Source organism: Enhydra lutris, unplaced genomic scaffold, assembly GCF_002288905.1.
Source record: "Enhydra lutris kenyoni isolate GAN:26980312 unplaced genomic scaffold, ASM228890v2 scaffoldscaffold14, whole genome shotgun sequence".
NCBI classification, from domain to species: Eukaryota; Metazoa; Chordata; class Mammalia; order Carnivora; family Mustelidae; genus Enhydra; species Enhydra lutris.
The window spans coordinates 38,491,060-38,514,805 of NW_019154098.1; the positions used below are offsets into that span (position 1 = coordinate 38,491,060).

The window sequence follows — 23,746 nt, forward strand, 5'->3', positions numbered from 1 at the left end:
TTCAGGTCATGATCCCAGGGTCCTGGGATTGAGCCCCACATTGGGCTCTCTGCTCAGCGGGAAGCCTGCATCCCCCTACCCCCCACCTACTTGTGATTTCTCTCTGTCAAATAAATAAATAAAAATTAAAAAAAAAAGAACTGCTATCATAGAAACTTTTTTTACTATAAAATAAGAGAATAATAGATATTGAGGAGATAATTTAACCATCACTAGCCCAATAATTAAACTCATTACTAAGACAGAGAAATGAAAAATCAGTGATATTACTTAAATATCCTAACACTAAAAGCAGGAGTCAGAATTCAAGCCATAGTCTAATGTCAGAGGGGTCCTTTACATGCTATTATGTCCTAATAGAGAGTGCTTTATTGTATAAAAAATGAATTTGTATTTTAGGAAATTATGACAGTTTCATGCTACATTGAAAAAATTAGGTAAGCAACAAATTGTTTTTTACCAGTAAGAGCTATGTCTCCTTAAATCTAAGTTTGTATGTTCAGAGTCCATCTTCATGTCTGCTCTTCAGAAACCACGAAGTGGGAAAATGATCATTATTTCAGGAATATACATGAGGAAAAAGTATCCAAAAGTGTGGTAATAAAATCCTGACAAAAACTGGTAAATAAAGTACTTATGTAAATAATTTCCAAATCTTGACCTCTCCCATAACTTCTACATACAACTAAATACATGAAAATCAGACAGGCAAATTACACAAAAAAAGTATAATTTAGCAAACTACAACAAACTGGATTATATAATCATTCAAATCAACTAGCAAGAGATTCAAAATGAGGACAAAAACAAACCTGGTTTTAGCCCACCATATGGCTCATATTCATGTTCCAAGGCACAAACAATCATTTTCAAAATTCTATGTACTGCACTGCTATCCAAACGAAAATCAAGAGGACCTATAACAAGGCTTTTTGTAGATTTCTCCTGAACCGTTCCCATATCTTCACTTTTTCCTGAAGAAAAGTCTTGTTGATTTGCAGAACCTACAAGAAACCACATCTCATATTAATATTTTAAGCAATCAGATATACCAATTGTAATATTACTCTTCTCTTTTTAGCTTATAGATTAATGCCTTAAAACCAATTCTCCAGGGGTGCGTGGGTGGCTCAGTGGGTTATGCCCCTGCCTTCAGCTCAGGTCATGGTGTCAGGGTCCTGAGATCAAGCCCCACATCGGGCTCTCTGCTCAGCAGGGAGCCTGCTTCCCCCTTTCTCTCTGCCTGCCTCTCTGCCTACTTGTGATCTCTCTCTCTGTCAAATAAATAAATAAAATCTTTTTTTTTTTAAATTCTCCATTGACTGAATACACAGAACACTGTTAATCTATATTTTTTCTCTACACAAATGAGATGGTGATTATTAACAAAAAAACATTTTTTTCAAATAACAATTATTCCCATAATCTATTTAATGTTACAAGAAGTGCAACAAAATTTAAATAGTCATTCTTAAGAAAATTAGTCTCTAAAATCTAACTGGCTAATATCCAATAATTCTATACACAATACTATGATATTAATTAGGAAGGCTGAGTAGAGGAAATTGCATTTTACTATTTTATCTTAGAAATTTTGCTGAAAAAATGTTCACAGGGCACTGTGACAGTTGTATAGTGATCATGGAAGACAATAATAGGTTTTACCGGCTTTAAACTTTTTCTAGAACAAAATTACTATGACCACGCTACATGATACAAAACCCAAATTCTTCAATCCCTTATCTACCCATATACTGAGGTGGAAACCAAGGGCTATCTTCTAAAAAAATACTGGCTCTACATACAGGTATTTCTGCTTAACTAATATGTACACTCCATACATTAGAGATTTGTTCTTAATACATAACTCCACATTATAAATGATGACATATGGTGACTTCTAGGTTTTTTTTTTAGCTTTACTGAGATACAACTGACATAGGAACATTGTGTCACCAGGTACCCCATTTCCCTACCCCCCTTCCCCTCCATCAACCCTCAGTTTGTTTCTTATAATTAAGAGTCTCTCATGGTTTGTCTCCCTCTCTGATTTCATCTTGTTTTTCCCTTTCTTCCTCTATGATCCTCTGTTTTGTTTTCTAAATTCCACATGAGTGAAATTCTATAATTGTCTTTCTCTGACTTATTTCAGTTAGCATAATACCCTCTAGTTCCAACCACATCATTGCACATGGCAAGATTTCTTTTTTTTGATGGCTGAGTAGTATTCCATTGTATATATATATACCACATCTTATTGTGGACATCATGCTATAAACACTGGGGTTCAGCTGGCCCTTCAGATTACTACTTTTGTATATTTGGGATAAATCCCTAATAGTGTAACTGTTGTGCCATAGGGTAGCCTTATTTAGAACTTTTTGAGGAGTCTCCATAGTGTTTCCTAGAGTGGCTGTATGCCTAAATGCCTACCAATAATATAAGAGGGTTCCACTTTCTACACATCCTCACCAACATCTGTTGTTTCTTGCCTTGTTAATTTTGGCCATTCTCACCAGTTTGAGGGGGTATCTCACTGTGGTTTTGATTTGTATTTCCCTGATGCCAAGTGATGTGGAGCATTTTTTTCATGTGTCTGTTGGCCATTTATAGGCCTTCTTTGGAGAAATGCCTGATCACATCTTCTGCCCATTTCCTGACTGGATTTTTTGTTCTTTGGGTGTTGAGTTTGAGAAGATCTTTATACATTTTGGATACTAGCTCTTTACCTGGTAAGACATTTGTAAGTATCTTCTCCCATTCTGTAGGTTGTCATTCGGTTTTTTCTACTGTTTCCTTTGCTGTACAATAGCTTTTTATCTTGATCAAGTCCCAATAGTTCATTTTTGCCCTGCTTCCCTTGCCTTTAGAGACATGTCTAGCCAGAAGTTGATGTAGATGAGGTCACAGAGGTTGCTGCCTGTGTTCTCTTCTAGGATTTTGATGGATTCTTATCTCACTTTTAGGTCTTTCATCCACTTCGAGTCCATTTTTATATATAGCAAAAAAAAAAAAAAAAAAAAGTCCAGTTTCATTCTTCTGCATGTGGCTGTCCAATTTCCCAACACTATTTGTTAAAGAGAAAGGTCCTTTTTCCATTGGATATTCTTTCCTGCTCTGTTGAAGATGAGTTGACCATTGAGCTGAAGATCCATTTCTGGGTTCTCTATTCTGTTCAATTGATCTATGTGGCTGTTTTTGTGCCAGTAACATAATGTCTTGATGATTCCAACTTTGTAATAGAGCTTGAAGTCCAGAATTGTGATGCCATCAAGGTTTGGTTTTTTTTTTCAACATTCCTTTGGCCATTCAGGGACTCTTCTGACTCCATACAAATTTTAGTATTTGTTATAGCCCTGTGAAAAAAGTTGACAGTACTTTGATAAGGACTGCCTTGAATGTGTAGATTGCTCTAGGCAGCAAAGACATTTTAACAATATGTTTTTCCAATCCATGAGCATGGAACATTTTTCCATTTTTTTGTGTGTCTCCCTCAATTTCTTTGATGAGTGTTCTTTTAGTTTTCTGAGTACAGATCCTTTGCCTCTTTGGTTAGGTTTATTCCTAGGTATCTCATGGGTTTGAGGATTTTGTAATTGTAAATGGGATTGACTCCTTAATTTCTCTTTCTTCTGTCTCATTGTTAGTATATAGAATTGCAGCTGATTTCTGTGCATTGATTTTATATCCTGCCACTTTGCTGAATTCCTGTACAAGTTCTAGCAATTTGGGCCAGGAGTTTTTTGGGTTTTCCACATAGAATACCATGTCCTCCGTGAAGAGTGAGAGTCTGACTTCTCTGCCCACTCGGACGCCTTTTGTTTCTTTTTGTTATCTGACTGCTGAAGCTAGGACTTCTAGTACTATGTTGAACAACACTGGTGAGAATGGACATTCCTGTGTGTTCCTGCCCTTAGGGGAAAAACTCTTAGCTTTTCTCCATTGAGAACAAGATTCTCTGTGGGCTTTCGATACATGGCTTTTATGATATTGGGGTATGTTCCCTCTATACCTACACTGTGAAGAGTTTTAATCAAGAAAGTATGCTGGATTTGTCAATGCTTTATCTGCATCTATTGAGAGGACCATACTGTTCTTGTCCTTTCTTTTATTAATGTAGTGTATCATGTTGATCGATTTGTGGATGTTGAACCACCCTTGTAGATGGGAACAAATTCCACTTGGTTGTGGTGAATAACCCTTTTAATATACTGTTGGATCCTACTGGCTAGTATTTTGGTGAGAATTCTGCATCCACGTTCATCAGGAATATTGGTCTGTAGTTCTTTCTGGTGGGGTCTTTGTCTGGTTTTGGGGATCAAGTAATCCTGGCCTCATAGAGTTTGGAAGTTTTTCTTCTATTTCTATTTTTTGAAAGAGCTTCAGAAGAATAGGTATTATTTAGATTTTTGGTAGAATTCCTCTGGGAAGCCATCCAGTCCTAGGCTCTTGTTTGTTGTGGAATTTTTGATTACTGCTTCAATTTCCTTGCAGGTTATGAGTCCGTTAAGGTTTTCTATTTCTTTCCATTTCAGTTTTGGTAGTTTATACATCTGTAGGAATGAATCCATTTCTTCCAGACTGCCTAATTTGTTGGAATATGGTTGTTCAAAATATGTTCTTATAATTGTTTGTATTTGTTTGGTGTTGGTAATAGTCTCTCCTCTTTCACTCATTATTTTATTTATTTGGGTCCTTTCTCTTTTCTTTTTGATAAGTCTGCCTAGGGGTTTAGCAATCTTATTAATTCTTTCAAGGAATCAGCTCCTAATTTCATTGATCTGTTCTGTTCTTTTGGTTTCTATTTCATTGATTTCTGCTCTAATCTTTCTTAATTCTCTTCTCTTGCTGGGTTGAGACTTTATCTGCCATTCTTTCTCCAGCTCCTTTAGGTGTAGGGTTAAGTTTTTTATTTGAGACCTTTCTTGTTTCTTGAGAAAGGCTTGTATTGCTACATACTTCCCTCTTAGGACCACCTTTGTTGCATCTCAAAGGTTTGGAGCAGTTTTGTTTTCATTTTCATTTGTTCCCATGAATTTTTTTAATTCTTCCTTAATTTCCTGGTTGACCCATTTATTGTTTAGTAGGATGTTCTTTCACCTCCATGTATTTGAGTTCTTTCCACATGTCCTCTTGTCATTGAGTTCAAGTTTCAAAGCACTGTGATCTGAAAATATGCAGAGGATGATCTTTTGGTACCAGCTGAGACCTGATCTGTGACCCAAGATGTGATCTATTCTGGAGATCTTTTGGTACCAACTGAGATCTGATCTGTGACCCAGGATGTGGTCTATTTTGGAGAATATTCCATGTGCATTTGAGAAGAATGTGTATTCTGTTGCTTTAGGTTGAAATGTCCTGAACATATCTGTGAATACATCTGATCCAGTGTGTCATTCAAAGCCCTTGATTCCTTGTTGATCTTCTGCTTAGATGATCTGTCCATTGCAGTGAGGAGGGTGTTAAAGTCCTTTACTATTATTATATTATTATCAACATGTTTCTTTAATTTTGTTATTGATTGGTTTATGTCATTGGCTGCTCCCATGTTAAGGACATAAATGTTTACAGTTGTTAGATCTTGTTGGATAGACCCTTTAATTATGATACAGTGTCCCTCATCTTTTATTAGTCTTTTGTTCAAAATCTAATTTGTCTGATATAAGGATTGCCATCCCAGCTTTATTTTGATGTCCATTAGCATGATAAATGGTTTTCCACCCCCTCACTTTCAATCTGGAGGTGTCTTTGGGTCTAAAATGAGTCTTTTGCAGATAGTATATGATGGGCCTTGCTTTTTTATCCAGTGTGACACCCTGTGTCTTTTGATTGGGGCATTTAGTCCATTCACATTCAGAGTAACTACTGATGGGAAGTTAGTGCCACTGTATTCTATAAAGTCACTGTTTTGTATATTGTCTCTGTTCCTTTCTGGTCTATGTTACTTTTGGGCTCTCTGATCACTTAAAGGATCCCCTTTAATATTTCTTTCAGGGCTGGTTTAGTTATGGTAAATTATTTTAGTTTGTTTGTCCTGGAAGCTTTTTATCTCTCCTTCTATTTTGATGACACCCACGCTGGATAAAGTGTTCTTGGCTGCATATTTTTCTCATTTAGCATCCTGAATATATCATGTCAGTCCTTTCTGGCCTGCCAAGTCTCTGAGGAGAGGTCTGCTGCCAGTCTAATGTTTCTACTCTTGTAGGTTACGGACTTCTTGTCCCGAACTGCTTTCAGGATTTTCTCTTTGTCTCTGAGATTTGCAAGTTTCACTATTATATATTGAGGTGTTGATCTATTTTTATTGATTTTGAGAGGGGTTCTCTGTGCCTCCTGGACTTGAATGCCTGTTTCCTTCCCCCAGTTAGGGAGTTCTCCACTATAATTTGCTCCAATATACCTTCTACCCTACTCTCTCTTTCCTCATCTTCTGGATCCCAATTACTCTATTGTTTCACTTTCTGGTATCACTTGTCTCTTGAATTCTCCCTTCATGATCCAGTAGTTGTTTCTTTCTCTTTCTTCAACTTATTTTTTTTTAAAGATTTTATACATTTAGTTGTCAGAGAGAACGATAGAGCACACAAGTAGGGTGAGCAGCAAGCAGAGGGAGAAGCAGGATCCATGTTGAACAAGGACCCTGATACAGAACTTGATCCCAGAACCCTGGGATTATGACCTGGGCTGAAGGTAGATGTTTAACTGACTGAGCCACCCAGGTGTTCCTCTCCGCTTCTTCATTCTCCATCATTTAGTCTTCTATATCACTCATTCTCTCTTCTGCCTCAGAATTGGGAGTTCAAGCCTCCAATTTTTATTGCATCTTATTGACAGCCTTTCTGATTTCAACTTGATTAGATTTTAGTTCTTTTATTTCTCCCAAAGGGATTCTCTAGTGTTTTCTATGTTTTTTTCAAGCCCAGCTAGTTATCTTTATCATTGTTATTCTGAACTCTAGTTCCAACATCTTGCTTATACCTATACTGATTAGGTCCCTGGCAGTCAATGGTCCCTCTTGTCCTCTTTTCTGAGATGGTTTTTCCATCTTGTCATTCTTGCAGAAAGTGTTTGCTTTTCTATTTGTAGAGGTGCTGCTATTCTTTTCTTAGATCTCCAGTTATGTTTGCAGGTGTTCAGAATGATTTCAAAGCTATCTAAGCTGAACTCCTGGGACTAGACAAAACTACAGTCTCCTACTCCTCCATAACCTTGGACTCCTCAGCTTGGTAATTTCTAATTCTTAAGCCACTTTATTTATTCAAACAGAAATAGGCAAGTAAGGCTTCCCAGCACTTAATACCTTTAGAATCTAGGAAGGCCCATTTAAACACAAAAGTTCTGTATCCACACTTTTTTTTTTTTTAAGAATTTATTTATTTATTTGAGACACAGAGAGAGCATAAGCAGGGAGGAAGATCAGAAGGAGAGGGAGCAACAGACTCCCCGCTGAGCAGGGAGCCTGATGCGGGGCTCGATCCCAGGACCCTGAGATCATGACCTAACCCAAAGGCAGATGCTTAACCAACTGAGCCACCTAGGTGCCCCTGTATCCACACTTGCTAATAACTTTTTCAAAAGTTATTTTTCAAAATTACTTTTCTATAATTTCAAACAAAGGATTTCAGTTTAGTCTTTGGTCTCAGGACCACAGACAAAAAATAATTTAAATTTATTACACACAGGTATTTCCATTATAATTCTTTGTTATTCTATATATAAACCTATAGAAATTTCCAGTTTGTATGTTATAATCTAATAGTTGTTGGAAAAAAAGTTAAGGACTAAAATATTTGTAACATTGTATCCTATTCTTGGAAATGAAAAATATGAAAAATTTAAAGGTTAACCAATTACCAGTTTCTCACACTGAATATATATAAGCAAATATAAACTATGCTTCTATCTTTTAGAAAGTGTAGAAGCAACATATGCACATAATAAATTTTTAGTGCTTTTTTCCTTCCCCTGAAGGACAACTACTTGATATTCCACCTCCTCACAAGATATGGAATCCATAACACATGCAGAAGACTTCATACTGAACCAGAAGAAACTTACCATCCTATATTTGGTAACTACGACACTATAACAATTTGTGAAGTTCTTAGTTACCCTTTCCTATATATAATTGGTTATTGAATATCTCCACCTCAATGTCCACAGGTACCTCCAAACACAACTTTTCCTCCAAAAATCCTACTTGTATCTATCTTCCTTAGTGGTTATTACTATCCTCCAAGTAACTCAAGACCAAAATCTGGTACACAATTTAAACATTATTTTTAAATAAAGCAATGCAAAGTCAGTGAGTGAGTGTTTGAAGCACAGAATTAAACTAATCTGAAAGCATGGGGAGACAGACGACAGTAAAAAGCTATTAAAATGTAGAGAGGACAACAGATCAGAAGAGAGTAGTAACAGTGGAGTTTACGAGAAGTCACTGACCATCTGTAGATGAAATGTGACAAAAATGTGTTGATGGACTAGAAGCTAGGAGAGAAGTGTGTCACAATGATTACTAGGTTTCTAGCTTGAGCAACCAGAACACAGAAGAACAATTTTCCAAGACAAGAATATTGAAACTAAGGGAAAAGCAAAAGGCAGTGGACAGTCATAAGGATTTTAATATTTCTATTTGAACACATTCAGTTTTGAAATATCTGTGAGACAAATAAAGAAGTAAAAATACCAAATATGCAATGGATATTTAATTCTAAATGAAGGAAATCTGGACTAAAATTATAAATACGTGCATCAACAACATATAAAAGGTACCAAATCAATGGAAAAGAATGAGAGGACCTCAGCAAAGAGTTTAGGGAAAGAAGTAAACCCAAGGTTTGATCAATGAGAATACCATCATGTAGAATCTATTACAAAAGGAGGAAGCAGAAAGTTACTGCTCTCTCCTTCTGTTTTCATCTAACAAAACTTAATGATTTTTCATGATCAACTCCTTTGTGAAGTCTTTAACCCAACCCATAAAAGTAGTCACTTTCTGACCTAGACCTCTCTTAGCTCTCCACTTTAATTATTGTTCTTAATGTGCTATATTATAATCATTTACTTAAGTGTATAAATACTACCTATTAGTCTCCTAAAAAATGCTTTGGTCTTCTTAGCATTCACTATATCAAACTCATCACCTAACACATAAAAATCATTAATATATGAAAAATTAACAAAAAAGGATAAACCTATTTTCATAAGGTTCCAATATGAAAAAAGATGAGAATAAGCACAACAGAGTATACTGATGAACATGTAAAGTATCAATAAAATTTTTTAAAAACATGATTGCTTATAAAACATATAAGACTATATTCATAATCTCCAAAAGAATTTATTTCCACTATTCTGCTTGAAACAACAGTTTTTTTAATAAAAAGATCTACATAACCTTTGAAATGTATTTAATACAGAAAGAGAAATGTTTATGCTTTTTGACAACTTAATGCAACATGAAATCTGATGTATCAAAATTTTAATATTTGGTACATAACAGAACTAAATCTGGTTGGTTATATAAAATGTCTTTTCAATCAACTACACAAAGAAAGGACTAAGAATCTAAGTGTCTAAGAAAATTATAACATGCTATTATAATTACACCATTCTCCAAAGTAACAGAAGGCAAAGCTGATGTAACAGATTACAGCCGGTCAAGGACCAACTGATCCTGAACAGTCTTTTGTTTCTGTTTTTCAAGGAAAAGCAAACATAAAGGAAAGAAACTAGTACCTTTGCCACTGATGTTCTCCATTGTATACAGGTAATCCATGTAAAAAGCCCCAAACCTTTGCATTCCAGCTATCTCAGTGTATGTCTCCTGCCGGCACAAAGGAAAACAAACAGAACACACATTGTATCAAAGAGACTGAGTTTAAAACCTGTTAAGTCAAAAATCAAACATACATCTTTATATAGAACTCAAATATCAACTCAAAGGATTACCAAAACAAAAGAACAGAGGCTATCCAAAGAATTCATTTCTAAGAAAGTTAATGTTAACTCTACTAAAGACAACACAAGAAAGCATCCATAATTCTACTAGACATTTTGACCACTTTATCAGTAATGTCTAGTTAATGAATACCTATAATGGAATAGGATAGTACAACCGTGACCATCACAAAACTGTCCAATGTATACTCTCAAATACATTTAAACCTTACATATTCCAGTATGCTTATATGAAACTCAAATACTAAAGATATACCTAAAATATTTAAAAGATATGGAAATATGCAAATTAAAATTAAATTCTTTACAAAAGTAAATGTCGTAAAAAGCATTAAAATATGTATTATTTATTCTTTTATACTAATCTTCAGGTAGCCTTTTTTGAATTTCTAAATTTATTCCCTAAAAGTACATTAATTTTACATGTAAAATTCAAATAACAGTAAGACACATACATAGTAAAATGTGAAATTCATCTCTTCCCATTAATCCCATATCCAAAAGTAACTGCAATTAAAAGATCATTCTACAAGTTTCCCCCATGACTATTTTAACAGTTGGGAACGGATAAACAAACTAACTGACTATACGGTATCCAGAAGTAGAGACCTTTGTGTACGCATCAAACTTCTCTAGATGTAGAAGCAGGACAAAAATATTCTAAATGCTTCAATAAACAACTAGCATTCAAATGTATTACTTGAGAAGAAAAATGGCAATTACAAGTATTCACACAAAATGTCCACCTAAACACAGCCTAGAAAGTGGCTCAAATATATATTCTCTGACCTTATGATGAGCTGCATCCAAGATAAATTCAGCGCGAGTACCATTATTTTCTGGGCTTCGGTAATCAAACAATGAATTTGTAAGATATGTCAACCCTTTCATACTCAAATTTTCACCACAAATAAAGAAACAGGCTTCCTGAAAATAAATACAAAATTTCTAAACAGGAGGAAAAATCATTGAACTGTTAAAGAAAATAAAACCTTGGTTTTATAACACCCATTCAGTAGTCAATAGAAATCACTACAACTTTAAATCCTGTAAAAAGACAAGGAATGCTGTCTCCATTTTCACTGCCTATCTTGGCAAAGAACATTTTAACAAACCAAAAAGGAACTACAAGTAGCTGCCATAAACAAGAAAGAAGAAACATTTATGAATTGGAAAGTATTTGGAACTACTGTCCAGGTGTTAAGTGCTACCAACTTTCTAAATTCCCCTGAGCTCTATAATTTCTTACAGGGGAAAACAGTAAAGTTCCTCTCTTAAGCCAAAGATATATGCAGTCTAACAGATTTTTTTGGTATAGTTAAACACTTCAATAAGCACTTCATTATCCCTGTATTCTATCCAAAAAAGGGGGAAAAGGGGTGAATTTGACTTACAGTTTCACTTCTATTCATATTCTCTTCAAAATCTTTAACACCCATAATTCCTTTAAGGCACAAGGCTCTACAACCGACAAAACCAATCTGGCAATCAAAGAAAGGCTCTCCCATCATAAGGGCCTGTAAGAGGGAAGGAAACATTAGAACTAAGAATCTGATTTTCATAAAAATGTTACAGGCTCAAAAAAGTTACAGGCTTTCCTTGTAGAATTACTGAATTAGTAGAAACTTCTTTAGGATTGTGGACTTTCCAAATTTATTCTCCTCAGTTCATAAACCCTACTAAATTAAGAAACATCTTACTTATCTCTGTATCCTCAATGACTGGCACCTTATGAACATTAATCCACATATACATAGGAGCTCACACAAGTTAAATGTAAAAATGAAAGAATTCATGTTGCATGTTATAGTAGAATCTGTTAAAGTAATAATTATTTCAACCCAATACTACTGATGACTAAAATAGAAAAAAACGTGAATATATTTTAAAACACACCACTATGATAAAAGCCTGAATTTATTAAATATTAACATAAGGACCATTCAAAAAAGTTTTAAATATATATGTTCAATATTGAAAGATTACCTCAACTGTAGTTCCTTCTTGTTCCCAACACAATACTTCTCTGGATTTTACTTTCTGAGGGCTATAATAACTACTCTCAGCTTGCATTTCAGTAAGCTAAGAAACAATAAATAAGTGAAATTAGTGAATAAGTGAAATAAGAAACAATAAATAAGTGAATTTAGTATTAGATAGCAATAAACTGTCATTACTGTGATGAATTGATGGAAACGGCCAATTTTAAGATTCAGGAAATTTAATTATTAAGCAGGAAAACAGGTGCAACAAAAACAGCTGTAACAGATTATCCATGGTATAAAGGTTGAATATTCTAGTGTAAGTTCAAATAGAGAATTTAAATACGATCATATTTTTATTTAACATCCTTGTATCATATCTATATTGCTTAAAAAGGTAAAAGCTATGTAGCTATAACAGTCTCATATATTCATATATTCTGCCAAAATTCATATAGTTCATATATTCTGCCAAAAATTTACATATGTTTTAACCTCTATTCATTTTATATACCATACAAATTCAATCAGAGTTAGTTCAATCATTTCCAAAATTTTTCCCAAATTTTTCATCAGAAAGAAAACTAAGACAAAACAAAACAAAACACAACACCCACAAATAAATTTAACAAAACTTCATCTAGCTCTATGAGGGAAGTAGGTTCATGGGTTTTTACTCTCAAAGTTTTTACTCTCAAAGTATGTGCCTCACTGTGAAGTGTGTAAACCTGGCGATTCACAGACCTGTACCCCTGAGGATAAAAATACATTTTATGTTTATAAAAAAATAAAAATATTTAATAAAAAAAAATAGGTGGAAAAAAAGAGTATGTGTCTCAGACTCATTCGATCATGCAAATACTTAATGAGTGACAGCTACATAACAAGTACTAATCTAGATGCTGCCAAAACAACAACCACAGCAACACCCCTTGTACCCCTCAAGCTTACAACACATTACTTGTATGTATCTAGAAAAAATTAGATAAATTATTTTTTAAGGCATACTTTTCTAAATGCAATATGGTATCCTGGTTTGGATCATATTACGGAAAACAACATTATAAAATTCAGTTAAAGTCTGGAACTTAACAAAAATGCACCGGTGTTGGCTTCCTAGTTTTGATACATGTACTATGATAGTATAAGATGTTAACAATGGAGAAACTGAGTAAGGAATCTATGTGAACTCTCTGTACGTTGCCAGTTTTCTGTAAACCTAAAACTGATCCAAAGTATTTATTTTTTCAAAGGTATTCTGCCCATGTTTACTAATGAGACCCTTCCTTACTCTTGTGAAATGGATGTATTATTCAAACATTAAGGCAAAGTCAAAAATCACATTTAAAAAATAACAGTATTTAACTTAAGTCAAATAGAACTTATTAAACCAGAAAGTTTTCATTTTAAGCATGATAACTTATTTATGCTTAAAATCAACTAATTATTTTCATTTTTTGTAACAAAAAGTTTATATACAAGCCCTTATTTTTTAGATGCTTCTAGAACTGGTATATACAATGTTGTTATTTTAAAGTACAATTCTATAAAATGCTCAAGTAAAATTCAGTATTTTAAACTTGATCACCCTTCAGCTGTCTACAATTATTGTACAGAAAAAGCAATTAATTGATTAAAAGGACTCAAACATTACAAGAACAATCTTCAACATGATTTTTTAAATGCTACATTTAATTTGGCATGATTTTTGTTGGATTGATATCAACTGTTCAGAATGCTAATGTAGAAACATGACCTTATGTTCTGACCAAAATATGAACCACAAATTAATTCCATACATTCTTTGAATCCAAGCTGAACAATGAATTCTAATGTTTTCCTCCTAAATCTCAACATATTTCACTTAGACAAACGTTAGAAATATAAATGTTCTAAATTTTTTAAAAGATGTATTAACTAATGACAAGTACTGCTCTAAAAGTCTATAAAAATTTTATATATAAATACAAACTATTCTGAATCAGTTTAATACAATTCTCATCAATGAGCAGATATATACCAGAATAATTTTAAACTGAACAAAAATATGCAAAAGTCACCAGAAAAGACAGAACTTTACTAACAATCCTTAAATTCCCTCACAGAATTAGATGAAAAATAACTTCTTTTTTTTTTTTTTTAAAGAGTTATTTATTTATTTGACAGGCAGAGATCACAAGTAGGTAGAGAGGCAGGCAGAGAGAGAGCAGAGGAAGCAGGCTCCCTGCTGAGCAGAGAGCCCGATGCGGGGCTCGATTCCAGGACCCTGAGATCATGACCTGAGCCAAAGGCAGAGGCTTTAACCCACTGAGCCACCCAGGCGCCCCTAAAAATAACTTCTTTTGGATCAACTAAAACTGGCAATATACCATGTGATTTAACTCTTATGTGGAATCTAAAAAACAAATGAAAAAAACCAACAAAAAAGAATCATCAAACCAATAAATACAGACAACAAACTGATGGTTTTAAGAGGGGAAGAGTGTAGAGGGACGGGCAAAATGGATGAGTAAGTATAGGATATATTGGCTTCCATTATGGAATGAACAAGTCATGGGAATATAAAAGGCACAGACAGCATAGGGAATATAGTCAATGACATTATAATAGTGTTGTATGGTGCCAGATGGTAACTACACTTGTGGTGAGCATACCATAAGGTATAGAAATATGGAATCACTATGTTGTACAGCTGAAACTAATGTAACATTGTATATCAACTACACTCAAACAAAATTACACCAAGAAAACTCATAAGTATAATTTAAGTTCTCAACAAAATGTTAATTCATGCTGCTGTTACTAAGATGTTTATATCTTTTAGAACTTAAATTTGAATATACTCCTAATTAATGCAATTAAAATCATTATTGCCAAAAACGTCTATTAAATGCAGAGACAGTATCATGAAAAAAATTTTTTTAATAAATTTAAAAAATAAAATTGACAATACATGTACTATTAGTTGGCAATGGTTGGCTGTGTGTGTGTGTGTACACATACATACACACACACACACACACATACACACACACATTTTTTTTAAAGATTTGAGAGAGAGAGAGACAGCATAAGTGGGAGGGGCCAAGGGAGAGGGAGAGAGAATCTCAAGCAGACTCCAACACTGAGTGTGGAACCCAACACAGGGCTCCACCCCAAGACCCTGAAATCATGACTTGAACCAAAACCAGAAGTGAGATGCTCAACCAACCTTGACATCCAGACACCCCAGTTTTTCTATTATATATTTTATTTTTTTTAAACATTTTATTTATTTATTTGACAGACAGAGATCACAAGTAGGCAGAGAGACCCACAGAGAGAGAGGAAGGGAAGCAGGCTCCTTGCTGAGCAGAGAGCCCAATGCAGGCCTTGATCCCAGGACCCTGGGATCATGACCTGAGCTGAAGGCAGAGGCTTTAACCCACTGAGCCACCCAGGCTCCCCTCTATTATATATTTTAAAGATTTGTTTTATTTTTAATTTTACAGACTGATAATTCTTTTCACCAAAGCTAGATCCATGAATTTCAATTATGAAATTTAAAATAAAAAAAAATTGGTTCCATAGAAAAATTCAGAAATGTAAAATAGCACAGCTAATGAATTTTTATCATTTTTGCTCCAACTTTATTACCAAAAAAATCATTTAAATCAATCAAGCTCAACTTTTGCTAAAACTCATTTTCTACATCTTTCAGGGTTTGTCATATTAGGAAATACTTGATGATTTTAATTAGAAAAGTCTTTAAAGACTATTTACTTAATTTAAAATATTTTTAATCTACTGGCTGGTGTTGTTACAAATTGTATACCTTTACCACTAATTTAAAAAGTTTATTTCAAGAAGTTAAGCAATCCAAGCCAAATTAAAAACACCATGAGAACAAAAACTTGATTTTTTCTTTCCTGTGCTACATGCTACATTTCCAGTACCTAACAAGTTACCTGGAATAATACCTAGAATACTACTTCACAGGCTGGGCCCAGGAGTTTATCTCCTTCAGAAAAATGGCTCTATAATAATCCAACAAAGACAAATAAAATGGAAGAAATAAAATCCTAAAGAGGATCCCAAAATTTTGAAAGACAGCAAGCAGATGAGGAGATAGGCAGAAGGATGGAGGATTTATTTGTTGAATATATACCGGCAATTGCCTAGAGTTGGAGATACAAGTAGTCTTTTTAAAAATTACCACCGACTGAGTTTGGTGTACTACCAAAAAAGAATATCAACAATTTTCTGAAAAGGCTATCATTATTATTCTTTCATCCACTAACGGACATTTGGATTGTTGTTGTTCTGTTTTTTTTTTTTTTTTTTTAAAGGGTTTTTGTTTGTCTAAGTAAGCTCTACACCCAATGTGGAGCTCAAGAGTCAAGAGTCCCATGCTCTACCAACTGAGCCAGCCAGGTGCCCCAAGCTGTTTCAATTCTTTGGCCATCGTAAATAAGAATATTTTTGTTCATATTTATTTCATATTTTGTTCATATCACATATGTTCATTTTATGAACATTCATGTACATCTATTTGAGTGAAGTTTAATTGTTTTGAGTATGCACCTACAAGTGGAACTGTTGGGTCATATGATTTTAAGTTTAATGTTTTGAGGAACCACCAAACTGTTTTTCACAGCGACTGCACCATTTTAAATTTCCACCAGGTTCCCATTTGCTTTTAACCAACTCCACCAAAGATTCCACCATTGTCAAATCACTGTTCCCATCAAGATCACCAAGAATTCCCACAATGCCAAATCCAATAATCCATTCTCACAAATGACCTACTATTGTCAACGTTAAAACATTTATGGCATTCAGCTTCCAGATAGACACTCTTGGTTTTCTGCCTAACTTATTTTCCGTTTCCCACGCTATTTCTGCCTTTTCTTTCCAAATAATTAATATCACAGTGCCCCAAAACTTGTCCCCAGAACCTCTCCTTTTTAGACATATATATGCTGGTTCCGATCTTAATAAAATCCTCGGTCTCCCTTATATACCCAGGCCAAACTTCTAATCTGAACTCTAGATTCATTAATCCAACCCAACAGCTGTACTTCAATATACAGTGGGCACTTAAACTTGTCTAAAACCAAACTCCTGATTTCATCTCTCTCACAGTCCTCCTCATGTCAAAAAATCCATCCTCAATTCTTCTAGTTGCTCAGGAACCATCCTTGGATCATCTTCATTTATTTCTCACAATAAAATCTATCATGAAGTTCTGTCCTCTTGACCTTCAAAATACATCCAAAATCCAGCCACATTTCACCACCTCCCCTTGCTATCATCCTAGTCTGGCAATCATTATCTCCTGCTTGCAAAATCCTCTCTAGTCTGATCTTATTTCTGCTTTTGCTCCCTACAATCTATTCTTAACACAGCAACCAGAGTGATGCAGTTCAAAACATAACTCAGATCATCCTGTAACTACTATGCTAAAAATTGTCCAAGAACTTCTTATCTCACCCAGGATTAATGACAAAGTCCCTAACCTAAAATGACCTACACAGTTTTACAATTTATGGATCTCTCCCCAATTCCATCTCCTCTCTGACCTGATTTTATACTATTCTCGTTTTAGCCCACTCTGCTCTGGCCCCACTGGCTTCCTTAATATTCCTTGAACTTTTGAGGTCTTCACATTTGCTATTCTTAGAATTTCATTCCTATGTATATACACAGTTTTTTCTTTCATGAGTCTTTGCTTAAAGGTTCCCCTTCCTATTAAGGCCTTCCCTGATCACCCAATTGTAAATTCTTTAATACCTTCCTATCCAATGGACACATTCACTATTCCACTTCCCTCTTTATTTTTCTACTTAACCCTTATCATAAATGGGTATACTAAGTAGCTTACTTGCTTATAATAACAATTTATATTTTAAGAGATAGCTATCTCATCTGTTCACTGGGTATCCTTAAAGACAAAATGGGGCCTGGCACATAGAAGACAGTAGTATTTATTGAATGAATTAGATACTATTCAAGGATATGACATGTGTGATAATATTATCAATAAAAAGCCAAGAAGTAAATACTAGAAATTAAGTTTGGGCTATAACTGAGGGGGAAATAAGACAATATATGATCCAAGAACACACATGGGGTGCCAAAGTACTAATAATTTTATATTTCTTAAAATAAAAGGGTGCTCCTAATTCAAAGGGATACATCATTTCTATGCTTATTGCAGCATTATTTACAATAGTTAAATTATGGAAGCAGCTCAAGAAGATATGTGTGTGTGTGCGCGCGCACGCGCGCGCAATGGAATGTTTAGCCATAAAAAAGATTGAAATCGTGCCATTTACAATGACATGAACAGAACTAGAGGGTATAATGCTAAGTAAAATAAGCCAGTCAGAGATTTCACTCACGTGGATTTTAAGCAACATATGAGTAAACAAGCAAGCAAAGAGGGAGAAAAAGGTAGAGACAAACCAATATATAGACTCTTAACTATGTAGAACAAACTGATGGTTACCAGAGGGGAGGTGGTGAAAAGATGGGTGAGAAAGATGATGGGGATTATGAAGGGGACTTGTGACGAGCACTGAGTGATGTATGCAAGGGCTGAATCACTCTACTGTACACCTGAAACTAATATAACACCGTATATTAACTAACTGGAATTAAAAACTTAATATTAAAAAATTAAAGTGTTCACTCTACTATTCTTTAACTGGAAAATACCTATTATATAGTCTCTTTTGACTATACACTTTACATGTATTTATTAATGGAGAAAGCAGTCTAAGTATGTGAAACACTACTGAAAACCCAAGTTAAATGAGGACGTAGAAAAGAAATAAGACTATCTCAAAGAGTAAAAGGTGAGGAAAGAGTGAAATTTTATGTAAACAGTGCTTTAAAGAAATTTTGTAATGAAAGAGCCAGAGATCAAACAGTAAGTAGAAGTATATATGAATTCAAGGGAGAGGTTTTATTGCAATTCATTTTTAATGGAAATATAAAGGCATCTTTATTTGCCAATTTGAAGATTCAGTGGGAAGAGAAACCTTCTATGAAACTGATAAAAATTAATAATAATAATAAAGTAGAAAAGGCTTAAAGAGATAGAAAAAGATCAAAATTCAGAGTTAGATGAAGGAACACAATTTTATGAAATAAAGATTGCTAGACTATCTTACATCTACTAAGTGTAAAACAAACTTTAAACTAGATCCTTTCCAGAAATCAAAATTTATGCATTAAAGTTGAAAGAAATATGAGAGCAAAAAAGAGAAAACCTACTTTGAAAGTCACAGTTGCCTTTGTACAGTAAAATCCTATAGACACAATGGGATCCCTCAAAGTCTGTGCTTTTTGCTGATGCAGAGTTGATGTAGGATCATTCCCAAGGAAGTCTTCCTCACCATCATCGTAACTCACAATTGCAGGCACAAATGACCAGGCCCACGACACCCATCCCTGTGACTGTTCATCCTCTTGCTGTGAATAGAGGTCTTGGCCTTTGTACTGAGCAGGATACTGCATATCTATTCTCGTTTCATCCTCGGCACCTATCAAAATAAAGTCATTTTAAATAAATCAAGAGGATTTAACTAAAAGGAAAATTAGGAATGTAAATTCTATAAAAATGTTTCTCCCACATCCTTCTTTCCACATATAAATAAGTTATACAATGGTTATTATTATTTGAAACCAATAATACAGCATTATATTCAAATTGTTTTTTTTTTTATTTACTTGACAGAGAAAGAGCACATATGCAAGAGAATGCAGGCAGGGGGAGCAGCAGAAGGAGAGTGAGAAGCAGCCTTCTGGCTGAGCAGGGAGCCAGACATGGAACTCAATCCGAGGGTCCTGGGATCATGACCTGAGCCAAAGGCAGCCGCTTAACTGACTGAGCCACCCAGGCGCCCCACTACTTTCAAGTTTCTATATGTTGTACTATGTTAATCCCCTTTCATAGTCCACAATTAATGTTCTATAGGGCATAGTTTATAACATAGTTCTAAATATATTTGCTAAATACAAAGCATAAATTCATTCTTTAGCATTCCACTAATTAAAAACTTCCTCCCCAAAATAAGGCTAAAGTGCTGAAAAACTGACTTCTCAGAAACATATTCATGTCAGAAATATTCAAGAAAAGTTCTTTATTTCCTGATACACCCAATAAAAATGTCAGGCACTCCTAGAAAAAAAAGCACCCCCCCTCCAAAAATAACTACTCTTAATGATGAAAGTAATTATTATAATAAAATTATTGTTATATGGGGGCACCTGGGTGGCTCAGTGGGTTAAAACCTCTGTCTTCAGCTCAGGTCATGATCCCAGGGTCCTGGGATCGAGGCCCACATTGGGCTCTCTGCTCGGCAAGGAGCCTGCCTCCTCCTCTCTCTCTGCCTGCCTCTCTGTCTACTTGTGATCTCTGTCAAATAAATAAATAAACTCTTTAAAAAAAATAAAATAAATAAAATAAAATTTTTAAAAAATTATTGTCATATGAAGCTAAAAAAATACTGCTGGTGATTCTTTCTTATTAGTAGGAACATATATTAGTAACTTTCCTATTCTACATATGAAAACATTTTAGCAAATTACTTTCATTTGGTTAGAAATTGGCAAAGGATTTAGATTCCAACCACTCCAACTCATTCTACCTTCTCCAACTCATTCTACCTTTGTAAAGACAAATGGCACCAAACTCCATTAACATTACCCCAACAATACAAACAAAAAAAAGCTCATCATGGAATTTAGAAAAACCATTACTTTTTTAGAGAATTCATGGTATAAGCAGTGTCCAGCAGATTCAAACTATCTACTCTTCAGTAATATATCTATAATACATACACTTCATTAAATATCATCTTCATTTAGAACCAGATTTCTGGCTAGAAAAACTTTGTAACTTTTTAAATCCTTATAGCAGGAGACTCTTGGAATATCCTAGATGTATAGTTTATGAAACGTGGCCATTCACCTTAGTTCATGTGGGAAGGAAAAGACTTCATAAGTAGTAACTAAAGAACCTAATATACAATACTAAGAAACTTTAGCCATTTTTCTTCAAAATAAATTATAAAAATTACAAATCCAAAAAATATTTTGTATATTCTTTATATCCTGCTGTTTAGCCATAAACATTTTATCAGTTTCTGCTGGGGAATAAATAAAGCCTGTTATCAATGCCCCTGTAAGACCTTAAATTGGACATCATTAATGATCATCTTGGTTATAAAACAAGGCAGGTCACCTCCACCTAGGCAGTAGTGACCAGGTTGAGTCCACAGAGCCAGACTCTTGACCTCGGTTGTCTAAACCATTAAAACAGAAGAAGTATCCACTGCTTGATCTTGTGAAACAAAAGAAACATCACTAAAAATCGGCCACTATAATTTATACTTAATTAAAAATTAGGAGGGATTTTGATGAAAGATGCTTCTGAAGTTTCAAATCTTTGCTCACTGCCTTGCAGAAAGAATGAATTAGAGTCCTGAAAAGAAAAAAGCATCTCCCTAATCTCTGGGTTGAATTTCCTAAAATATTCTTTTCCTTTGGAAGAGTGCAACTTTTCTGGGGCCCTCTAATAGAATTCAGGAAATTCGTGAATTCTGATGGAAAAATACATATTAAGTATTTAAAATGTAGCACTTTCAGTTATGAATGTAGGTAACAAATTGCAGTTGCATAGCTTAATTCTAAATATAAGTAATAAATCACAGTTGCATCGCCATTAACTACTAAACCTACAAAAATCAGTTCAAACATCAGTAATGAAGCTATCTCAAAATATCAAAATACATGTTCATTCATCTCTGAACACGAAAGACCTGTTCAGAGAGAGCTCGTCATATCTGCAGAGCATCCCACTCCAGGCCTCAGCTAAGTATTACTCAATTTCATGCAAGGAAACTACTGAGGCCACTAGAAAGAACCACCAAAAAAAAAGGCAAGAAAACAACCCCTAAGACTTACACAAAATTGGAACTAGTTTGTGATCTCAGCAGAACGAAAGGAAAAAACCTTTAATTCATTACTCATCAAGAAAGTACTCAAAAGGCTGACTGTCAGTGGTAAGACAAAACTGGCCTTAAGCTAATGGCGGCTCTGATCCCAACTAAGAAACACTGAAAGCAAGACAAGTGAATTAAATTATTTCTAATAATTTAACTTTTTGTTAACTTTTTGCTATATACAAGTATATCCAGCATCTAACAAGATAAAGTTCACAATGCCTGGCATCAAATTAAAAATTATCAGGCATGCGAAGAAGAAAATATATATAACACAGGTAAGGAAAAAAGTCAATACAAAAAGATCTAGGAATGACACAGTTTAGCATTAGTAAACACAGACATTAAAACAGTTATATAAATAAAATGAGATATTTAAGAAAGCATAAACAAGTTTTTTTTTAACAACTAAACTTCTAGAGATGAAAAATACAGTATCTGAGGTGAAATATAAACTAGCTATGATAAATAGCAGATTAGATACAGAAGATTAGTGAACAAGAACAGAAAAAGAAACTCAACAACCAAAAAAGAGAACAAAAATGAACAAGAGCATCAGAGGGCTCTGGTGAACTTCAAGAAATCTAATATACATGTAATTAGTCTCCAAAGGAGAGAGAGCTAAAAAACAGTTCAAGAAATAATGCCCACCAATTTTCTAAATATATACGAAAACTATAAACCCACAGACCTAAAAACCTTAATGTATTCCAAACACAAGTAACATGAAGAAAGAATACCACTGCATATCAAAATCAAGATTCTTAAAACCTTCTGCGAAGAGGTTCACAGGCTTGACCAGAGTGCCAAAGGAATCCATACACCCACAATAAAAGGATCCCTGCTTTAGAGAGATGAGAAAACTAATTTCAACTACTCTGCAAGATAGAGTTGCTTTCTCCCTTTTTTTTTTTAATTTTATTTTTTATAAACATATATTTTTATCCCCAGGGGTACAGGTCTGTGAATCGCCAGGTTTACACACTTCACAGCACTCACCATAGCACATACCCTCCCCAATGTCCATAATCCCACCCCCCCTCCCAACCCCCCTCCCCCCCATCAACCCTCAGTTTGTTTTGTGAGATTAAGAGCCACTAATGGTTTGTCTCCCTCCCAATTCCATCTTGTTTCATTTACTCTTCTCCTACCCCCTTAACCCCCCATGTTGCATCTCCTCTCCCTCATATCAGGGAGATCATATGATAGTTGTCTTTCTCCGATTGACTTATTTCGCTAAGCATGATACCCTCTAGTTCCATCCACGTCGTCGCAAATGGCAAGATTTCATTTGAATGTTTATAGCAGCAATGTCTACTATAGCCAAACTATGGAAAGAACCTAGATGTCCATCAACAGACGAATGGATAAAGAAGATGTGGTATATATACACAACGGAATACTATGCAGCCATCAAAAGAAATGAAATCTTGCCATTTGCTTTCTCCCTTTTTTAAAGTAGAGAAACCTAGTCACTTCTAGGAGGACAAATCAGTTATAAAGGAAAAATTTGAAATCTACATTTAATCAAAATTTAAAACTCTTCTCAAGATACCTATTAAAAAATGAATTAGTCAAGTCACAAGCCAGCAAAAAATATTCCCCAAACATGTATATGACATAGTATTTGAATTCAGAATATATTAAAAAAATACTATTTGAATTCAAATAGTATTTGAATTCAGAATATATTAAAAAAATTTAAAAAATCAGTAATGAAACCCAACAAAGGTTTAAAAATAGTCCAACAATTAAATCCTCTTCACAAAGGTAAATACATTAATGGTCAATAACCACATGAAAAACTTC

General features: G+C 34.4%; 1 protein-coding gene across 5 annotated transcripts in view; it reads right to left on the reverse strand.

The window, feature by feature from the left end:
* LOC111146810 (vacuolar protein sorting 13 homolog B) overlaps positions 1-23,746 on the reverse strand; it is a 755,552-nt gene that overhangs the window by 656,343 nt on the left and 75,463 nt on the right. For all 5 annotated transcript variants that reach the window (XM_022502501.1, XM_022502502.1, XM_022502500.1 and 2 more), the window contains 6 exons: positions 19,206-19,474; positions 11,950-12,045; positions 11,358-11,480; positions 10,753-10,890; positions 9,742-9,829; positions 813-1,004 (listed from right to left, as the gene is read on the reverse strand). In XM_022502501.1, the coding sequence (XP_022358209.1) occupies positions 813-1,004; positions 9,742-9,829; positions 10,753-10,890; positions 11,358-11,480; positions 11,950-12,045; positions 19,206-19,474 (906 nt within the window). The remainder of the gene's footprint in view (positions 1-812; positions 1,005-9,741; positions 9,830-10,752; positions 10,891-11,357; positions 11,481-11,949; positions 12,046-19,205; positions 19,475-23,746) is intronic.